The sequence below is a fragment of the Cebidichthys violaceus genome, unplaced genomic scaffold, assembly GCF_023349555.1.
Source record: "Cebidichthys violaceus isolate CVI_PGR_0920_01 unplaced genomic scaffold, fCebVio1.0.p SCAF_27, whole genome shotgun sequence".
In the NCBI taxonomy this organism is placed as follows: Eukaryota; Metazoa; Chordata; class Actinopteri; order Perciformes; family Stichaeidae; genus Cebidichthys; species Cebidichthys violaceus.
Window position 1 is genome coordinate 3,906,587 of NW_027176450.1, and position 21,242 is coordinate 3,927,828.

A 21,242-nucleotide genomic window follows, 5' to 3' on the forward strand; every position below is an offset into this window, starting at 1 on the left:
CGGCATTTGTATCACACATGTTGTTGTTCATCGTAAATTCTTGGTGTTCAAAAATTTAATAACATTGTACACTTTGGTTTGAGTGACATAGAGTTTCTAGCTACCAACAAACCATTATGTTTAATGAGTGTTGAAACATATTGTTCAGTGCTGTCTCTGGGTTCTAGACTGCGGCTGTATGCCGAGCATACTAAGAGAACACAGTACACTTCCTCTGGTATACAAGCTTAGGATAGAGGAAAAGCTGCCGGACCTGGTGGGAAGATTTAACAGAGAGTTCTTGCAGGATGCAAACACATAGCAGCAGAATACATTTACCGTATTTTTCGGACTATAAGGCGCACTTAAAATCCTTAAATTTTCTCAAAAATTGACAGTGCGCCTTATAATCCAGCGCGCCTTATGTATGGTTACTTGTTGTGCTTATTGATCGATTTTATGTGGTACAATGCGCTCAAAAATCTTACGGTATGGTAATTACGGTACGCTGTGTCACTACCTGATCGGCCCCGTAACAGGAATGTAATGTCTAAACTAAAAGTCAAAATCGATCAATAAGCACAACAAGTAACCATCGGTCGCAACTGTCGTCCGAGCTTTCACGAAAGCTGGAATCATCACTGAACAGCCAAGTACCGATAACGGCAACAAGACTGACTCGGAAAATGACGAGAGGGATTCGGGCATTCTTGATGCCGAAATCGCACAGCTGTTTCACTCAGACACTGAAGATGAAGAATTCGATGGATTTGTGGAAGAGGAATGAATCGATAAGTGAGTGTATTTTTCTGTACCGGTATTTGTTGTTACAACTGAGTTGAATAAAGTTTGATTTACCGGACTGTGTTGTTTTGCTTAATGCGCCTTATAATCCGGTGCGGTTTATGTGTGAACATAGACACGTTAATTCACAGTGCGCCCTATAATCCGGTGCGCCTTATAGTCCGAAAAATACGGTACTTAAACACAACACTGCTAAGGAATGCACAAGGAATGTTATATTCTTAGTATTGCAGTATTAGCGCTAACACTGTTAAATGTCAAGGAGAAAAAGAAGAGAACACATTATATTTGGCCCTCTGTTATATGTAAATCAATCAAGCTTGTTAAATATATAATAAATGACAGATTGCAAATATATTTTTCTACAACCCCAACACTACCTTGCTCCTTATCGTAAATTACCTTTTATTGATGTCCAACAGATAAACCTAGAACATCCTGGACCAAACATAAAGCTTAGTTGACTTAGAGGATCTTTTCTCTATTCCCATATTATCTTATTTATAAATATGATGACAGAAAGAACATTACGGATAACAGAAAGACATCACATATTTTACTCAGTTCCTCTGACTTAGGCCAGACACATCGCTAGAGAAAAGTACAGTAGTGAATTCATGACACCAAGACGACCGAAAGACTTTCCACACCGTCAAACCGCATTAATGACACTCAGAAAAGCATACTGTGTCTTAAGCAGTGGACTGGAATGGATCTTAGCTGGGGATGGTCAGTCAGTTTGTATTGTCTTCGATTATCTGGCAGATTGTGGCCCTATGAGGACCGAGCTAATGTTTGTAAAGCTGTAAACAGAGGTGAGCTGACATTACAGCAGGAACTGGATCTGTATAAGGAGCCTGCACTGAAAGTTAAATACTCAACATAGCTGCAGCCCTGTCTCCTAAAAACTATGTTCCCCCAAAACTAAAATGCATTCTCAATTATGTTTGACTAGAAACATATTTTCTCCCTGATTACGTTTGTGTTTGACATATTATTTTTCTAATCAACATTTTATCACTTCACCACCTCTCCACCACCGCCTCTCTTTCGCACTGATTTGAAGCGGAGCATTAAAGCCGATTACGCGGTCAGAATACTGCCGCAACACGCCGCCTGTCTCCGCGCTCATCCAGGCCGAGCAATGAGGAACATTACGCATCTACAATACCTCCACAAAGGCCCGCGGATAAGATCCGGGAGAAACCGTGGCTCTTGGTTTGGGTGTGGACGTGGCTTCCTGGTGGAAGTTATGGTTATGGTTATCAAATAAATTAAATATACCTCCACAACACCCCTCCACTCTCGCCTCGTTCCTCCCCAGCAACGAGACACATCACCTGGCCACAACACCTCCAGAACGTCCCCCGGGTAAAATCCGGGACTTGGTTTTATGGTTTCGAGTGGGGGCGCTCACCCGTTGGCGCCGGACGTGCAGCCTCCAGCCGTCAGCCCTCGGAACAGGCCGCGGGGCACCAACTCGTGGGTAGAGGCAAGGCAGATCACAGAAAAAGAATAAAGACTAGAGTACGGCAAAGATATGTTGATTAGAAACATATTTGTAATACGTCAGACACAAACGTAATCAGGGAGAAAAGAGAGAAAATACATTTCTAGTCAAACGTAATTGAGAATGCATTTTAGTTTTGGGGGAACATCATTTTTAGGAGACAGGGCTGAACATAGGTGCCATTGACTTCAATAGTTTTGAATGATCGCAGGCAACTGTAAATCAAGTGATTTAGAATGGTATTCAATTTGAACATGTTTCGTTGGAGATGAGAGTAACAATGCTGTCAGGAGGCATGTGGTTTTCAGGTTCAATTCAAGTTCAAAAGTTCACATTTCTAAATGTCATAAAACAAGAGTAACAGTCAACAAATTAAAAGTCTGAACGAATGATGGTGCTAGATGGAAGAATTCACAAATAACATAAATGGCCGCTCCAAATTGAATAGTTGTCATTCTGACCCATAATTGTGAAACTGCTGATGGCGCTTGAGGGAAAGTCAGGGGAGCACTAACGTCTTCAGGATTCAACCTCTGGGCATCATGAATGTCTATTCATGGTGATCCTTTAGCAGCATTGACTTAAACATAGGTAGTGTTACAAACAATAGAAAAGTGCAGCCTTTTAACCAGGTCATATGAGTTCACTCCACCAGAGAGCTCAAATGCATTGAACATGAAGTAGTCCATCTGCACTTAAAGTCCAGGGTGAATAGTACTCCCAACCAGGCGGCAACCTCCGGTTCTAAAAAGGGAATTCAATGCAGAACCTGCATCCTCTCTACCGGCCATGAAGGTTGTATAATAATCTATGAGAAAATGACTCTACTTCTCTCTTGATTTATTACCTCAGTAAACATTGTAAACATGAGTTTATGGTCTCAATCTCTAGTTTCAAGTCTTCTTCAATACAGCATGATGTTCACTTAGTAAATTATGGTCCATTTAGAGTCAAACAGACCATAAAGCAGAGTAGGCTACCTTTTGATTGACAGATCGCTACCATAGCGTTGTCCGGTTTGGGAGTTGTCCGTGTTTTGGTCTTACAACTTTAAAAATCCTAAACCTTAACCTTTATTGCATTTGCCATACATGAAATTCGACCATTGTAAGGAATTAGGAGCAGTGGGCTACTGGGAGCAACTTGGGCTTCAAGGACGCATACGGACAGTAGGTGCCAGGGATCAAATCACCAACCTTACAGTTAGAACACAACCCGCTCTAACCACTGAGCCACAGCTGCCCCTAACCTCTATCACAGTTTGTTTTTCAGTTCATGAAAGTTATCTGGAACATTTTTGGTAGCCTGTCTTATTCAAATTTGGCGGTAGCTCCACCCTCTCGTGTCACTTCTGGTTGTAAAAAAGACAAGATGGCAACAATGTTTGGCATCCCCTCTGTTACTGTAGGTTCTTAGCAACTCAGATCACGACTGTTGTTGTTGTATTGCATAACTTTCTGGCCTAAAAACCGGCTTCCTGCACACATAGTCACCTATTTCTGTGCTTTGTTATCTCTAACCACTGCCTCTCCCGCTAGACTGTTGATCTTATAGATGCTGAAGACACCCTGTCATTGTCCTGTCATGTCATGAAAACATTGCTTAAGTTTCTCTAGTAGGTGAAGGAGGTTAACAACCTTTCTCTCTCAGTACTTGTGATGATTTTAAATTCCAATAAAAGTGCACTAGTTTGAAGGGCAAGCCTCAAAGCGAAAGGCAATTAGCCATTATGTTTTCTTCCTCTGTGTGACCTCTCCAACAGCCCAAGATGGGTTCAGTGACATCCGTATATCAATGACTCAAATCTGCATACTCTTCAGCCATGGTTCAAACTGAATACCACTGTAATGTTGGAGTCACACTAAATGCACTGTTGTCTATGTTCAGTTTGGCCATAGAACCAATAGATCATTCCAGTTTTGTCCAAAAGGTGACTTTTTACCAAATACTGTTTGTTCCTGTTTTCTGGAATCTGGGTCAGCTCAGCCCTGCTGCCTTTTCTGTGCATTCAGCAGAGCAATACTCACAACTCACACTGGGTATGTGGCAACTTAATGGGTGTGGTGGCCTTGCCAACTACACCTTCTAGAATGAGTCACTGTATGTGAGCATGGCCAATTTAACTCATTCTGACATTCTGTCATATACTCGGCTGTAAGAATGGCTTGATGAAGAGATGCGTGTGATGTGATGTTTGATGAGTGTTTCCCAGCAGAGGAGTGAAGGCCGCTGACTCATTGAAAGGCGATGACGCTTTAAGTCTCTGGAGAATTCCGGCTTGCTGCTTTATGTTAATAAACATAACATTAGCTTGTGCATTAGAAACCATTGTCTCTTACTGTAGTGGATGTGGTTCACATTGCCCCTTTATTGTATGCTCTCAACCTTTTAGAACATCAGTACTTTAAAATGGCATGATAGCCTACATCATTACTAGTTTGCTTGAATGTCATAGTTCACATATGAACATTGTTCATATTGTAGCTGATATTATATTTGATGTGGTGTGATTGGTGTTATGCATTCCAGATGTTTGTTTTTAGACATTTCAGGGACTTTTTTGGGTTTGGTTTGGAAAAAAGGCTCAAAAGTTAAACAAGTCGCTATCAACCACATACTGCCACTGTACCAGGCCGACCAAGGATCTCTGTGTCATTCAGTTCTGGGGTTGTGACCTAATCATGGTGTCTGGTATTGGATGGAGCATACTGAACAAACAGCTTCACCAAGCCCCCATCCTTTTCTGCAGGAGGCTCCAATCTGTGGTGTCCCAGCTGGTCCTATGTAATTTTGGCTAAGCTTGGCTGTCATCTCTAGGGAGTGCCGCAAGGCCCTAAAGGCATCATTACGCTTCAACAGAGGTGCTTGTCAGATGGTCGAATAGCATTTGAACCCCATTTACTCCCACACCTTTACAACGTTGAAATTGAGGGGACTGCAAACGTCAATTTCTCTAACTTTCCAAAACCCCCAATCTGACATTCACACCCACTTCATGCAGCAACAGGCCAGTTGAATAAAGAAAAATGCTGTGGATAAATGTAAGAAATCTCAGGATGACAGAAATATGGAATTATTGTAAACATATGAAGCATACCCCTATTAAATCCTCCCATGATGTTGTGATCGCATGAGTTTGCGGTCATTGTTTCAAAGTTGACTCATTTCTTTTTCTCACTAAGGCACAGATCTCCTCATTGTCCATTGCTCCAAACTTTCTTGGTTTGAAAAATACCTTAATGATGATGCTTGTTTCGCACACAGGTAGGGTCCAATTCATCTGTCCATCCATCTACCTTATTTGGGACAAATACACCTTTGCTTCTCCTGACAGATCAAACATACAGCTTATCACATTATCTCCTGTGTGGTATTGAAATTGAATGAACTTGGTATTTCTGAAGGTCCAAATCAATGATCTGAGCGATGGTTCACTGAGTTCAGTCACCTGGTGCTTGACTGTATCTACTTTCTGTTTCACTCCTGTCAGGAGGATTTGGACAGTTTGACAAATTAACATGGCATTACTCAGAAATGTAATGACTGTGTCAAACAGTGGGAGCCAAGTGTGAGTGGTCCATACCGTTGCCAAGAGAAAAATCTGACAACTTCAATACAACAGACCAACCCATAATCTATTTACCAATGTATGAGTATCTATGTGATGGCATGATGTCTAATGGAAATGATTAATGAATTAAATGATTTGAATGAAGTTTAATCTCAGTTCTCAGGTGTTCTAGCTGAGAGTATATGAACGTAAAAATACTGCCGATGAGGAAAAGCTGCTCACTTCTTTTTACTCTTGAGCAGCCAATCAATAACCTCATTTCAATATGATCATGAACCAAATTGGACCAGCGCACCTAAAGAGATTTTACATAAGAGAAAGCAGTCTCCTCACCCTTTTGTAATGTTCACTCTTAATCAGACCAATAGTGAATTAGTGAGTAAAGCAGAGGGGAGAGTGGTCTGACAGAATTGACTGCAGGGTGAGAGGGGGCCACACGTGTTGCCAAGGTGTGGGACTGAACCACTCGGCTATCTCTGGGAACTATTGCTGTGAAATCTCATTAACTGGATCCAACAGCTGGTTTCGTTGCTGCTTTAACTTATTGGCTCCAACGTGAACAACAGAGCTGTTTTCTCTTTAGACCTCCTATAATTGGCTATAAATACATTTTCATGTGGGAGGGGAATGAGGAAGCTGAGTCATCCGATGGCCAAATTAGTTTGATTTCACCATGCTGGGCTGGAAACTGTTTGTGTATATTACTTTACCTTCTGCTTGGAGTTTGCATGTTCTCCCTGTGCATGTGTGGGTTTTCTCCAGGTGCTCCAAATTTCTGCTACGGTCCGAAGTCATGCAGTTTTGCTTAACTAACAGTGACTCCACACGTAGGTGTGCACGTGAGCGTGAATGGTTGTCCAGGGTGCACATGTCTAAACTGCTGTATAGATCGTCTTTCCGTTTTATGTAGAAGAAGAGAAAACCAAACAACGTAACTCTTTTGTTACTATGTTTTATAAATGTGGACTACAATCTGTAATCATAGGACGCCGCAGCGGTTTACCACCCTGGGGTGCCCACCATATATTTGTGACATCAATGGTTTAAAATGAGGTTTCTTTGCATCTCTCTGGCGTCTTTCATGTGTTTTCCAATACAGCAAAGGCCTTAAAACTAATCTTTGATAGAGACCGTTCAGATCTCAAACTCTGATCTCTGCTGTGCATGTGTATGCTGCAAGACAGCTGTGGAAGTGTGTGTGTGTGTGTGTGTGTGTGTGTGTGTGTGTGTGTGTGTGTGTGTGTGTGTGTGTGTGCCCCTGCATTTGGCTTTACTTTCACCAAGTCTGACTTTTGTTAACTGATTGAGAATCTGTATGTAAAACAAGCCATTTTTCAGAGCAGCAGGCCCATTGAAAGGCATTCTTTATTCTTTGCTCATCTCAGCACTCTTCATGATCAAATGTATGCATGGGACTGGTTGCTTATGTTTATTTATCTGTTTAAAGTCCATATCAGAGGTAGAACATTGATATTCATCATGAAGAATTCTTTTTTTTTGCAGGCACCAACAAAACTACAATTCAGAGATGGCGATTGGCTTTTAGTTTAGTGTGAGATGAAAATGTAAATAGACTAGCGTTAGCTCGAGAAGCTGTCGTTTTGATTTTCCTCACGCAAGATAAAAGAAAATAGTGATTCAGTCTTTTTGTGGTTGTTTTTCTCTCAGATTGTTCACTTCCAATGTGCTGAATTCTAGCTTCTATTTTTCAGTAGCCTTTTTCTTATCAATTTCATCTCCAGTATTTGACTGAGGGCCTGATAAGCAAGCGTTACAAAAATACAGAGTCGCACGGCATAGTCGTCCCCCTGACTCAGACAGAGAGCAGCAGAGCAGAGCAGAAAAATGTCCCGGTACTTTCTAAAGTCCAAACTTGTGTTCCAATATTTCCAAGCTGCAGAGCAACTCTCCTCCTGCCCGGGGCCATTCAGTGTGAGCCCAGCTATTGCAAGCACTCCGGGGTGTTAAAAAGAGTGAATTAAATAAATAAAGATTGTGCGTGTGTGTGTGTGTGCGTGCGTGTGTGTGTGTGCATAAAGATTGATGATTTCAGGCTGGGGCCGGGGCTCTCACACAGCCATGACCCAGCTCCCCCTCACCTTTGATAGATAGATGGCTTTAGGGGCTTGTGGCGGATCAGAAGTGATCCTCGGTATCTCCCACAGACCACACAACCTGACTGCAAAGTTTGTCAGCCCATGCGGCCAGCCGACACCCCGGTGCATTAAGGCGGCCGGAATGAACATGCACACTGAATTTGAATTTGGCCTAGGAGCAATAAAGGTTTTCTAAATTTGCACAGGCCTGGATGCATGGAAAGATTCATTTGAAGTTGATGGAGTTGGTAGTCATAGTAGATTGGTCCCTTTTTGACCTCTTTGAAGGTGAAGGAAATAACTTAATGCTGTTATACCATATCAATACCATTTTAGATGTTCATGGCAGCATTAATTCTAGCACCTGCTTAGCTTTAGTGTTACTTTTTTGATGCATTTTCTATTCAATTTTTTTCTTATCTATAGGAAAGCAAATACCTTTAGTATAGCAATTCCACTTTTATTTAACTTCAGCATTCTGAGGCTACAGTTAACATATTAGCAGAAAAGACACTGTTTAGCTATTTGTAGATGGTTGCAATGACTCACTCATGCAACTATAACTGACACTCCCTACTGGTTGTTATTCCTAAACTCTGCTGTTTGAACACTTTGCCGTTGGTGTTCACTTGTCATTATTGCAACTACTTGTTTTCTCCACTGCAGAGCATCCTGATTATTCTGAATTCGCTTACCTGTTCACTAAAATAATGTTCACTGTTTGGGTTTAGCTTGAGACTAGCAGCTAAATCAAATAACATCAGATAACATTAGCACAGTAATATTCCTTGAGTGACAATCTAGAGGATGCTCCCATCCTCCATGATAGCCAATAAACAAAGAATATAGCCAACTAAAAGGAACCTTCATTCAGTGTGATTTAAGATTCATTTAGAATGTGTTATGTTTTTGTAATTGTAATTGATGCATTCGTAAACAGCAGCAAGTGAAATAATCATCAGGGTAGCAGCACATTGTCAGACATTTTGAATTATACCAAAGCCCTTCCAGTATTGAGCTACACTACCTTTTCTGACCATCTACATGGCAGCTATGAGACAGCTTGGAAATCTAAACTTCTCCCCTACATCCAGGGTTGCCAGGTTTGTGTGACAAAAAGCAGCCCAACAGCCGAACAACACCAGCTGAACCATCTGAACGGCCAATCAAAACCACCTAAAAAAAGACCAACAGTCTATACAAACAGCCCAATAGTTTCTTTGCAGATGATGTCACACATCGGCGTGCTTTCTAGATGGAGGGCAGGCAACTGGAGGCAGGTTCAATACTGCAGCAATAATACAGTTTGCTCTGATTACGGCTGTTCCAACTGATCAAATCGGGGGGGGGGGACAAGGGCTTCTTTCGAGCCCCAAAAATAGTTGTACACAAAGATGAGAAGATTAAAAAACTCACAAAGAAACAGCGACAGACATACAGTAGATAAACAACCTCCGTCTAAGGTCTGGAGAAGCGGAGTCATTTTGCTAACTACATAGCTAGCTAGCTAAAACTGACCAAAAACACAGACTAGGAGAGTCTAAAGGCTTACAACTATTTCGTGAGCGGTTGGGTCCACGACCTCGGAACCAAAGTAGCATTGAACAAATGCCGTTGTGTTTTTGCCAGGGTAGCTAGCATAGCTAAAAATCTACCGGTGGATAGCTAACTATCAGACAATGGTGGTGAGATTGCTGGAAACATAGCCAGTCATATCTGCAATACTGTCACCCGTTGGTCACATTATCGTGAGAAAACTAGTTAGCTATCTACCGGGAGATTTGTTTTTAGCGATGCTAGCGGGGTCCTAAAATTGCTTTGTCGAATTAGACACAGTATATTATCATAAATAAAATATATCTCTCTGAACGTGCAGACCAATTCACTGATGCTTAAATTAACCTATTGCTTCTTTGTCTGTGGACTGTTTTTACATCATATATGTACTGTGGTTAATGCAATAGTTTATTTCAACTAAAACATCTCATCATGTTGCTTAACTATATTTAAATCATACACTTTTAATAAATACATGTGTAAATAGGTTATGAATTTGCTGTTAGTATCCGTGTTCACTGTATTTCAACTAATAAGACTTGTTGTTTTGATTCACTACATTTTAATAATATAGGCCTACTCACAATACATAGTTGGGATTGAGAGGTGGGGGGCCGGCGGGCTGAGTGTATGTATGTGTATGTGCATGTGGGTATTTGATGTGACCCATCATCTTCATGTGTATATGTGCTGATATGGAGTCAGTTTGGAAGGATTGGGGTATAAATGCATTATTTCATTTAAAAAGTAGATTTTTATGTATAGATAGTATTCATGTCATTTGCATGCAAAATAGGTCTACTCAATCAGCGGAAAAAAAATTCAACCCGCGGCAACACTTCAAAAGTAGCCCAATTCTGCGGCAATACTGCCGACATCTACTGCACCCTTTTATACAGATTTAATGGGGACATTATAATGCATCATTTCTTATAGCACATGCTGCGGGCTGTATGGTGGTAGTACTGCTAATATTAATGATAACTCCACCATTAAGATTGGTCATTTTGTGTCGCCTGGTAGATTGTTTGGGGAACAGGATTTGTTTTTTATTCATTTATCTTTTATATTTTTGTTCAAATTCTTGTTAAAAATCCTTTGAGATGAAGGTTTTTAGGATTTTGAAAGGTACTTTCCATCTGCTGTCCTTGGGCAGACAGACACTACTACTTAAACATACAATGCATGCAAATACAAGTTTCAATATAATAATAATAATAATATTTATATTGCTACTTTAGGAATCAACTAATTGTCAACAGTTCTTTTTATTGAGTCAGCTCCACATAAATTCACTTTGCTCAGTAGGTGTGTTTTTTTTCCCTTTAATTTAGCGTGCAGAAGCAGAAACAGAGGTGTGATTCATCCTTCATATTCACTTACATATTTTTCATATCTTTAACTCACATGCTGTATCCTTCCCTTACACAGCTGCTTCTCCTATAGACTAACTGAGATACAATAGGACTTGTGGCCTGAGAGATTAGTAGCAGCCACGGTTTTCATTTTTCTTTGTATGCTCCAAAATATGTATGCTATTGACGGGTCAAATCTAAACCGTACTGTCACAACAGATTATCTCCGCTGGCAAACCTCTTCAATAGAAGTAAAGCTGCCTTATTGCATCTCAGTAATACATGGAACCCCAAGCTACTATATTTCTATGATTCTTTTTTTCCGCTCACCCCTTTTATGTTTGTTTCCTTCAAAGGGGATGATGCATCAAAGGCACTTTAAGAAATTCCATATGCCAAAGGCTGATAATCAGTGACAAAATAACTATCTATATATTCACCTTGCACAGCGGCAGCAGCAGCAGAGGCACAGTTTAAGACTGGAGCTGCAGAGCAGCAGCAGTCGGTCGCTCTCTTTCATTGTCTTCGCGGACATCTTTTAAATGAACGTTCTTTCTGACTGTTTGTCTGAGTAACAAAAGCTTTTGTTCCTTCTCCGTCAACACATTTCTCTCCGACTTCCTTTCCCCCAAGACAACACTGATATCACCATCCCCACTCCCACTCTTGCTTTGGTTTATGTGTCCTCTTCTGTCTGCCATTCTGCTTCTATTTATTTCCCTCCCATTGCTTGGATTCATCAATTTAAATCCTGCCTCACCATATACCCTTCTTAAATGCCTATATCCCTCAAGCATCTGCTCTCCTGTTCTGCCCCCTCCCTTCAAAGTTGTTCACCTTGCCCTGCGCACAAATATCTCTCTCTTTCCATTTTCTACCCTATTTTCTTCGTTGCCCTTGAGTTCGAGGTTGGCATTTCAGGGACACAGAAAGGGTACATTATCTTCTGCGGGCCTCTCCCGAGACTTCCTGGCTCTTTTTTGCTTTCTTTTCCCCACCACCTTCTCCTGCCTGGTCTCCCCGATGTCCTGCCATGTCACCTTGATGGCAGTACTATCTCACTAATGACTTGGTCACAAACCCAGCAGTCCTCTTTGAAACAGACTGCGACACTAGAAAAGGCAGCTCACTTCTAGAGTTCAGGCGGACACTTGAAGAAGTAGTCAAATACCAGTAGTCATGCTATTGTAAAAGCTGTTCTTTGTAAACACATACCCATTGAAATGAAATATAATGAGGGTCTATATCTGTATTTTCAGAGCCTGGGTAGGGTTGTGTAGTGGGTACGGAAGTGTCCTAAGAACTCTTTGTTTCTGCTGAGACAACATTTGTTCTCTCTCTGGTGCACATAAAGAGAAACACTTTAAGCACATTGTGCCGGTTGTTATCAATGGCTTCACTTGCACAGTTTGGTGACTGGCGGTCAAACTAAGAGGCTCAGAAGTGCTACAGGACTTTTTATAATGCAGAATAATTTGGCAAACATGTAACATTTAAATGAGCGATGGTGCAGGTAAGTTTATGTGAATGAGATGATGGATTTGGAGAGTTGCAACCTCTGATGCTTTGCCAGCCGAGAGCCTGGAGGCTGGTGGAGCATTGTGTGTAATGAAAGACAACAATAATATAATGATAGGGGGGATGTTTAACACAGAGGTCATGATTTATTACAGAGTGGCCTTAGGGAAAAAATATAAGTGAAGGGACTGCTTACATGATTTAGGAATAATAACGGAGAAAGAGGCCAATATATTTACTGGTTTGAAAATACATGTGAGAAGAGTGCTGAGTATACTGAGTGGATAATGACAAGGCAATGCATGGTTGTCAGTAGTACTCTTTATATACTTGCTTGCAATTCATTTGTTTGAAGATTGATTTCAAATGTAAATGTTTGGTAGTTGACTTTAAAGCATGAAATCTTCATCCTAATGGAATCAAGTTAGGTAACGCTGTCCATATTTGTATGTAACCACAGTTATATGTACATGATGCTTCAAAGATTCAAGGTGTGTGATCACTGTTTGTTGGCTCATAGGGCACAACTCTTTAGAATGATAGAACCTAAACATGAGGTGGACTGCAGGAGGTTTGAACTGTTAAAACAAATAAACACATTGCTATGATATGCATGATGTTTAGCTGAGAGATACAACTGAAATCATAGTCACGTGATTAGCTGTTTCTTTCTTCAACAGTCTTTGACTGTTTTTTGGAGTTTAATTTGGGCCAGCGTTAATTAACCATATCTAATCTGACCGTTCCAGATATGAGAAGCCTTCTACCTGAATATTTTCCACATTGTTCTTTGCTAATAAAATGGATTGAGAAAATTAAGACATTTTTTAAATTTGTAAGTTTGCCTCAGATCTTAGCTAATATTAGCAGGTATTTTGCTAGCCTGGAACCAGATCCTAATGTACAACAATATCGCCTGCTGCAGTGAAAAAACACATCTTTCCTCTTTATCAATTCAGTAAGTAGATGAGTTTAAAAAAACACCCCATTGAACACATGGCCTTCGCTGTTGAATCTAGCTGCTCTGTTTGTCTCCAAACTTTAAAGGTGAACAGTAATATTCTTTAGTTCGGAGAGGCACTCTGTGTTTTGTGCGAGAAGCTGTGCTTCTATTACAATAAACTGGTATAAAACAATGGTTATTTTAAAGCAACCGCTCATAACAGGCTGAGGTTCAATCCTTGGCTACTACGTGTGCTGTGCCGAAGTGTCCTTGAGCAAGACACTAAACCTCTGACTGCTCCCCGGGTGCCTCTCAGTGGCAGCCCACTACTCCCTATATAGGGATGGGTCAAATGCAGAGAATCAACCCACAGCACACAGCCCCCATGCCCCAACTTGTCCCTCACAACTGACCAGGTGAGGAAAGAACTGAGAAGGATCAAGGTGAGAAAGGCCATAGGTCCAGACGGCATCAGCTCAAGGCCCCTCAGGGGGATAGTGGCGCACGTCTTCAACTTGAGCTTGAAGCTGGGAAGAGTACAACAGCTGTGGCAAACATCCATGCATGGATCCTGGACTACCTCATCAACCGTCCACTGTATGTGTAGGTATGGGAGTATGAGTCCGACCTGGTGTCCTGCAGCACGGGGGCCCCACAAGAAACCGTTCTAGCTCCATTCCTCTTCACCACCTTCAAATACGACTCTGCAAACTGCCACCTGCAAAAGTTCTCTGATGACTCTGCAATCGTTGGCCTCATCTCCACCGGTGATGACAGGGAATACAAGGAACTGAACCAGGGCTTTATAGCATGGTGCCAGCGGAGCCGCCTCCAGATCAGCTCTGGTAAAATCAAAGAGCTGGTGGTGGACTTCCGCCGGGGTAAACACTCTCCTCCGCTACCAGTGAACATCCAGGGAACGGACATTGAGATTGTGAGATCTTATAAGTACCTGGGTGTTCACTTGAACAATAAACTGGACTGAACTGATCACACACACGCACTGTACAAAAAGGGTCAGAGCAGACTCTATCTGCTGAGGAGACTGAGGTCTTTTGGAGTGCAGGGAGCACTCCTGAGAACCTTCTTTGACTCCTTGGTGGCATCAGAGTGGTCTGCTGGGGCAGCAGCATCTCGACAGCTGACAGGAACAGACTAAACAAACTGATCAAGAAGGCCAGCAGACAGCACTGCTGGCACTGCTGACCACGGTGGAGGTGGTGGGAGACAGGAGGATGATCCCTGATGAACAACACCTCAACAACGCCCTGGCCGCTCTGTGCAGCTCCTTCAGTCACCGGCTGATTCACCCCCAGTGTGTGAAGGAGAGGTACCGCAGGTCCTTCCTTCCTGTTGCTGTCAGGCTGCACAACCAGCTGTGCTCCCAGTAGACCACCAAAAACAAACTGTGCAATATAAATACACCGTGCAATACAGCAATTATTCTGTCTGTATGTATAATTTATTTATTTTTTTAGTTAGTTATATTTTAGTTAATGTGGATTTTTACTTTTCTTAGTTAATATCCTTTACTGCTTATTACATATTTATGACACTTTTTGATACATAGTTTTTTTTACTATGTATCTTGTTTGCACTATCCACTATGCTGCTGTAATCCTGTAAATTTCCCCACTGCGGGACTAATAAAGGATTATCTTATCTTATCTCTTATCTTAATACTCGTAGTATTTTTATTCAGCCATCACACACACAATGCAATAAGTGTAGCATGTATACAATCTACAATATGACTGAAAAGGCACAAGAGGAGCATAAAAATCATATATGCCTATCCTACATTCTTATTAATTTAAGCTACCCTTAAGAAAATAAAATATAAAAAAGAACAAAAACATATATATATATAATTCACACATGTAACCCCTACAACTGCTTTATAAACGATTATCCTAAAGGTTGAAGCCCACACCACACAATAATATATGTAAGAAAGTATAAGTGAGCAATAAATTATTTGCAAGGCCTTAGAATTGAATACATCCCCTAGATGTTGACAGGATCGCTATTGACCAACATTTTACCATATAGCGTACCATATACCTTACCATATAGTGAGTGTGTTGTTTCCATGTTAATTTACAATCAAAATCAACCCCTAAAAAACTTTAAGAAACTCCTAAAAGCATTAATTTAGTTTTCTTTATTTAAAGACAATTCATTAACATCAAACTTATAGCAGGCATGTGGGAAGAAACATGTAGCATTGAAAGTGTGTCACTTGCTGCGTGGACTTGGAGAGTGTGCGTCAGCTGGCAGCCTTGTCTTGATTAACTCTCCTCAGAGGATTTCACCGTGTGGCTTTAAGTGACACTGCGGTCTCTGTCGGCACAATATAGAAGCCTCGTTTGAGGGAAAGCAGAAAAGGAACAGCGTGGAGTGAACATGAGTCCTCCCGGTACTGCTCGTCAGGCGATCAGCGTACCGGTAAGAACTTCCCTCCATAACAACCTTCCCAGGTGTAATTCAGTAATGTGCCTCAACCCAGTAAAGTGAATCCATGTGCAATGTATTACTGTCACCTGCCTACGTCTTGGGAGGAGGCTTGAAGACCGTTACGTCTTTTGTTCTTTACATTGAGCGCTGTATTAAGTGTCTCTGTCAAGCGTGTCAAATTGATACTAGGAAAAAATAACGGGGCTGCCCCCCCCCTGCCCCGCCGTTCATATTGTCACATCTCATAAGCAGTCCTGGTGTGCTCCAAGGTGTGAGAGACACAAAAAGGAGCCGAATATGAAAGTTCTGAGTGACAATTGGTGATGAGTTGGGCCTGAACAAAAGCACTAATCACCAAGTGTTGTAACTTCCTCAGAAACATGTCAGTGAGCTCAAGATGTGGTGTCGAAAGGAACAGCGGAGAAGACAGAATTGGGCACACGTCATGATATTTACAGGTGTATGTTTTGACACACATGTAGCTGTGTGAATTTTGCTGCCACATTAGATCAGGGTACTACAAGAATTAACAGGACCTGTCAGGACTCCTGCTGTTGCCTCTGAACTTAGATCTTTGATTTCTGCGTTGGAGTTAGAACTGAACTGCTCTCTTTGTGTTGTAAATACCAAAATAGATTCTCATTTTTTTTCCAAAACCAGAATAATTCTTAATGCATTGCATCACAGTATAAATCCTTGACTTAAAACTGTGACAATTGTCAACAGCTTTCTTCTTCCTCTATGACAATGACTGTCCGGAGGCCACGCAGAGACGCAGAGTGTGGAAATCGAGGCCACAGCTGTTGACTTGTCATATTAATTTTGAATCACCATCCTCACTTCCTTCCCCTTTCATAGGAGACCTGGCATCAGAGGACGAGTACCTGGAAATCCCTTCTATCTCCAGACAGAGAGCAGGGACGTATGAATGCACAGCCGTCAACGATATCGACACAGACGTTCAGACCGTCGACATCACCGTCAACTGTGAGTCCACTGCTCGGCTGAAGAATTTAAACATTTTGTATTTGAATTAACAAAGCTGAAACAATTAGTCAATTTATCAATGAGTCTTTTGGCAGAAAAATAATACACAATCATATAATCATGTGAATAATTTATGAAGAAAAAAGTGCTGAAGTTTCTCAAATATGAGCTGCTTTACTCTGTCTCGTATCATTATTATTATCATACTCTGCCGATTTAAGTTTTAGAATTTAAATATTGCAGCTTTAAACAAAAATGGCTTATCATTGACTCAATTTATTTATTGACCCTGTGTTGAACCATTTTCTAAATTGTAGTGGACCGAGAGAAAGCTTGCTTCAGTTTGGCATTATCTACTTTATTTGTGTTATTGTGAAGTTATTAGTATTTGAGCTGCTTTTTTGTCAAGTGCTGCTGTTTTTAACAGTATGATTTGAAAGGTTTATATCTAATAATATATAGCAGGGATAAAGTTATTACTTGATTAATCAATTAGTTGATAATCAATTTATCATTTGACTCATACTTTTCAAGCAAAAATGTCAACTTTATTAATTACAATTAAACAATTACAATAATGTGATACTTTATTTGGCTGATTTGATAGAAAACTGAAAAGACATTTTGAGGACATCACATCGGGCCCAAGGAAAGCCCCGATCTAATTGCAACTATTTTCTAAAATGTTATCGTTGAAGCTATTAATCATTAAATTAAGAAAACAATCAGCAGATTAATTGACAGTTAAGACATGGCTGCATAGTCACCCTTGTTTTGGCTCATAGAGGCACACAGAGCTCAGAACAGAAAGGGAGCATTTGGGATCCATGACTGGACCAAAGGCCACATTTTGCTCAAACAGCTACAATAAAATCTATTAGATAATTAAGCTTCTCTGCTGCAGGACACACACGGTGGATTGTAACAAATGAAACATGAAACCCTGAACAGTTAATTCCATCTCACCAGTGTAAGAAATACCGTACATGATTTGAACTCCTACTTCCTGTTCACTCGTGGTCATGCTGTGTAGATCATCATGGCTTAGAAGAGAGAAGGTCATCAACCCATGTCCTGATGTCCTTGACTCGTCCTGATCTCAGTGCTCTCGTGTTGTTGCTTATAGATGCTCCAGCTGTGTCGGAGGGCAGAGACATCGGAGTGACTCTGGGCCAGAAAGGAGAGCTGGAGTGTGAGGCTGATGCTGTGCCTGAGGCAGACTTTGAGTGGTACAAAGATGACAGAAGGTAATTCCTTTTACATTTGAATTTTACGTGAGGCAAATGGATGAATTGTGTGTGTGTGTGTGTGTGCGTGTGTGCGTGTGCGTGCGCACGCGTGCTTGTTTGTCAGATTTCACAGTTATTGATGGTCATTGATCAGCTTTTAGTCATACAGACATTAAGATTACTGCCATGGTTCTAGTCATTAATTAAATTACTATTATTATTGCACTCAGGCCCATTGGTAATTGGGCAAGTGACTTCACATTTCACGTTGCACTCACTGTGCACTCTCTCACATCTAGGATCCTCAACGGCTTCGATGGCATGGAGATTGTGAATTCTGGATCTCTGTCGAAGCTGACATTTTTTAACGTGTCAGACGGAGATTACGGGAACTACACTTGTGTCGCACTCAACAAACTCGGGAGCTCGAACACAAGCTTCCTTATGTATGGTGAGTACATATACTATAGTACATCTGTAGTACTACAGAGAGGGAAGTATAACTAAAATGCTGTAGTTTATCTGTTAAGTGTATGTTTTAATAAAAGTAATAATATTAATAGTAATAATCCACAACTTTTTTACATTACGTCATTTAGCAGTTTGATTCAACCATTTCCTTGTATCCAAAGCTTTTACATTTACTGTTATATGAACATAAATATTTCCCTATTTATGACTCAAAAAGAAAGTAATGCATTTATGTGCAGGCAACCACAGATTGTTTAGATACAACGATGAAAGATGAAATATAAGATTTCACTTCAGACCATTAATGTATTGAGATAACTTGATACTGGTCCATATTAATTCTACTACACCTCAAACGTTGTCAGTCCTCCACGTCTTTGGGCCTGTAGAGCATTAGAGTCCTTCTCTAGCTCAGCCAGCTGACATCCTGCTCTCACTAACCAATGAAGAGATCCACTGCTGAAAGCTGCCGATTCAGTCAGTGACAATAATGATCTCTCTCACGCAGCAGGTGCCAAATATCCTGCACATATAGTGAGGAGCATTAAAGTGCAACACATCTCCGTCAGAAAAGGGTTTTCTTTGGGTCAGCGGGCTAAGAAGCTCCTCAGTGTGTGTACACTGTATCAGCAAATGTGTCATCACAACTTTATCAACGCTGTCGTGTTTCAGCTTTGAAATGGAATTCTGCCACCACCTGAACTGAGGAATGGCTGTTGGCACTATTACCAGTTTGAACACTCAAGTGTGCCACTGTGCAGCCACAGTGTTAAAAGTCTATTCAGCAGCATACGTTTCATGCTTTTCACAAGTGCTGTCAATGATTTGTTGCTGCTCTGTTTCCAATATGTTGCTCTGTTCCATTTGTTTCCCTGGTGTAGTTGTAATTGAACCCACTAGCTCAACGCTATTGCAAGGTTAGTATTCTGCACCAGCATGCACTTCAACTGTTGTGAATGGAAAGTATTAACTGCATGCTGGCACATGACCAACCGCCATTTTCACAAACTGGAAGTCACTGGAGCAATACGCAGTGTCTGACATGAAGAGACAAATCCATCTCTGATCATTGAACTGTTTTTGATTACTCTTTGTTCTCTTCATGATTTGACATGTTAAAGTTAATGTGTGGCAGGCAGCAGGAATGTCAAAGCACACCACCATATGATATATATGTCACATGAACCTTTGTGAAAATGGCCATCACAGCCCGTTTTGCTAACCATGTTTCATCTTCTCCTTTGCAACCCTAACCGCCTCACTGTGTGACACGGCTTCATGTTGATTTTTGCATGCTCTTCTTTCCAATGTAAGTATTCGTCATTTTTCATTATCATCATTTGTGCTTGTGCGATTGCTTTTGCAACTGTACGTCCAACACAGAAAGTTGTAGAACCTATACTGCCAGCTGAAATGTTCCTTGTATCTGCCCAACAGTGATTGGAGATATCTGGTGTAGATAAGCCCTGTGTGTTTTAATGTGTCCTTGTGACTGGTGGTTGCAGCATCTTGTCAGCAGACCCACTCCATTAACACAACATAATTGTATTAATGGCTTTGATTTTGACGACGAGTGAACGTCATTATTGTAATTAGCCATATGCAGGATTACAGATAATCCACTGTGGCAGGGTAATTGGATAGATGCCCCAAAGGAAACTGTGGTGAACTCATGGAAATCCAAGGGAAATGAGTAGTCATTGTGTTCCAAGCTTCAAAGAAAAAAGTTCAAATGTGTCCTCAATCCTCATACAATGCATCTATTTGGATGGAACTTGCCTCATCCCTGAAAACAGCATGATGAAACTATTATGTTATAGTTTGTATCATCGTGATATTGTGTTGTTTTTTAGATGTGCAAACACTGTAATACTACAGGTGCATTAAATAGTGAGGAATAAAAGTTAACATTTTATAAATTACTCAAAAGATTACCTTTTTAATAAGTCTAAGGCCAATAAGATAAATAATCTATAATCCGCATTATATTTCTTTTATGTTGTAGCCTGATGAATAAGAATCAGATGGACCCATTTTATTAGAAATGAGGAGCCAAAAATCATCTGTTGGTCTTTATAGTTTCAGTTGGTCAAAATGGAAACCTGCTGAAAAATACACTTCCAAGTGTGCTGTTCTTCACATAGTCTACACTATATAATATATTTAATATATTTTACTGCAGTCAGATTTAATGCTAATCGCAACCAACTCATTAATATTGATTCATATTAATTCTGCTGACAGTTACCAAAGCAAACCTGGAAGTGAAAGCATCATTTTAAATCCTGTGTGTTTTTAAGAGCAGTTCTCAGAACTAAGAACGACCTTCTTTAGATGCTGAGCAATGGTCAGTGTTAATCCTTAGTGCTGCACTGGATGCTGCAGACCATGCCATTTTGATCATCCCACTCAAAAGTGAGTGCTAGCAGCAGCACTAAAGAGCTCACCTTCGGCCTCACTAATGGAAGCTTTACTGTATCATTGTAATTTGAAGTGTTCACGTATGCTTCCGGACAATGACTGATTCCTTTCACTGGTCACCTGCTTCCATCCCCCTTTATCATCCAAATAATTACGAATCCATATTCAACCATTTCTGTTGAAGAAAACAAGTATTCACAACATAATGCTTGTCGATTTTATACTGAAGGTATCACAAATGTCTTTACTTTAGCAAGAGAAAACAAGACTGTCTGGTTGATATGCATACCATTTCTATATAGGAAATAAATACAGATTCAAGCAAATTTGGCTGCATATGATAA

The 21,242-nt window shown here is 40.7% G+C and overlaps 1 protein-coding gene across 2 annotated transcripts in view; it reads left to right on the top strand.

The window, feature by feature from the left end:
* Positions 1-21,242, top strand: part of ntm (neurotrimin) — a 480,892-nt gene that overhangs the window by 453,450 nt on the left and 6,200 nt on the right. For both annotated transcript variants that reach the window (XM_068721275.1, XM_068721274.1), the window contains 4 exons: positions 16,649-16,777; positions 17,904-18,024; positions 18,306-18,457; positions 19,359-19,394. In XM_068721275.1, coding sequence (XP_068577376.1) covers positions 16,649-16,777; positions 17,904-18,024; positions 18,306-18,457; positions 19,359-19,394 — 438 coding nt within the window. The remainder of the gene's footprint in view (positions 1-16,648; positions 16,778-17,903; positions 18,025-18,305; positions 18,458-19,358; positions 19,395-21,242) is intronic.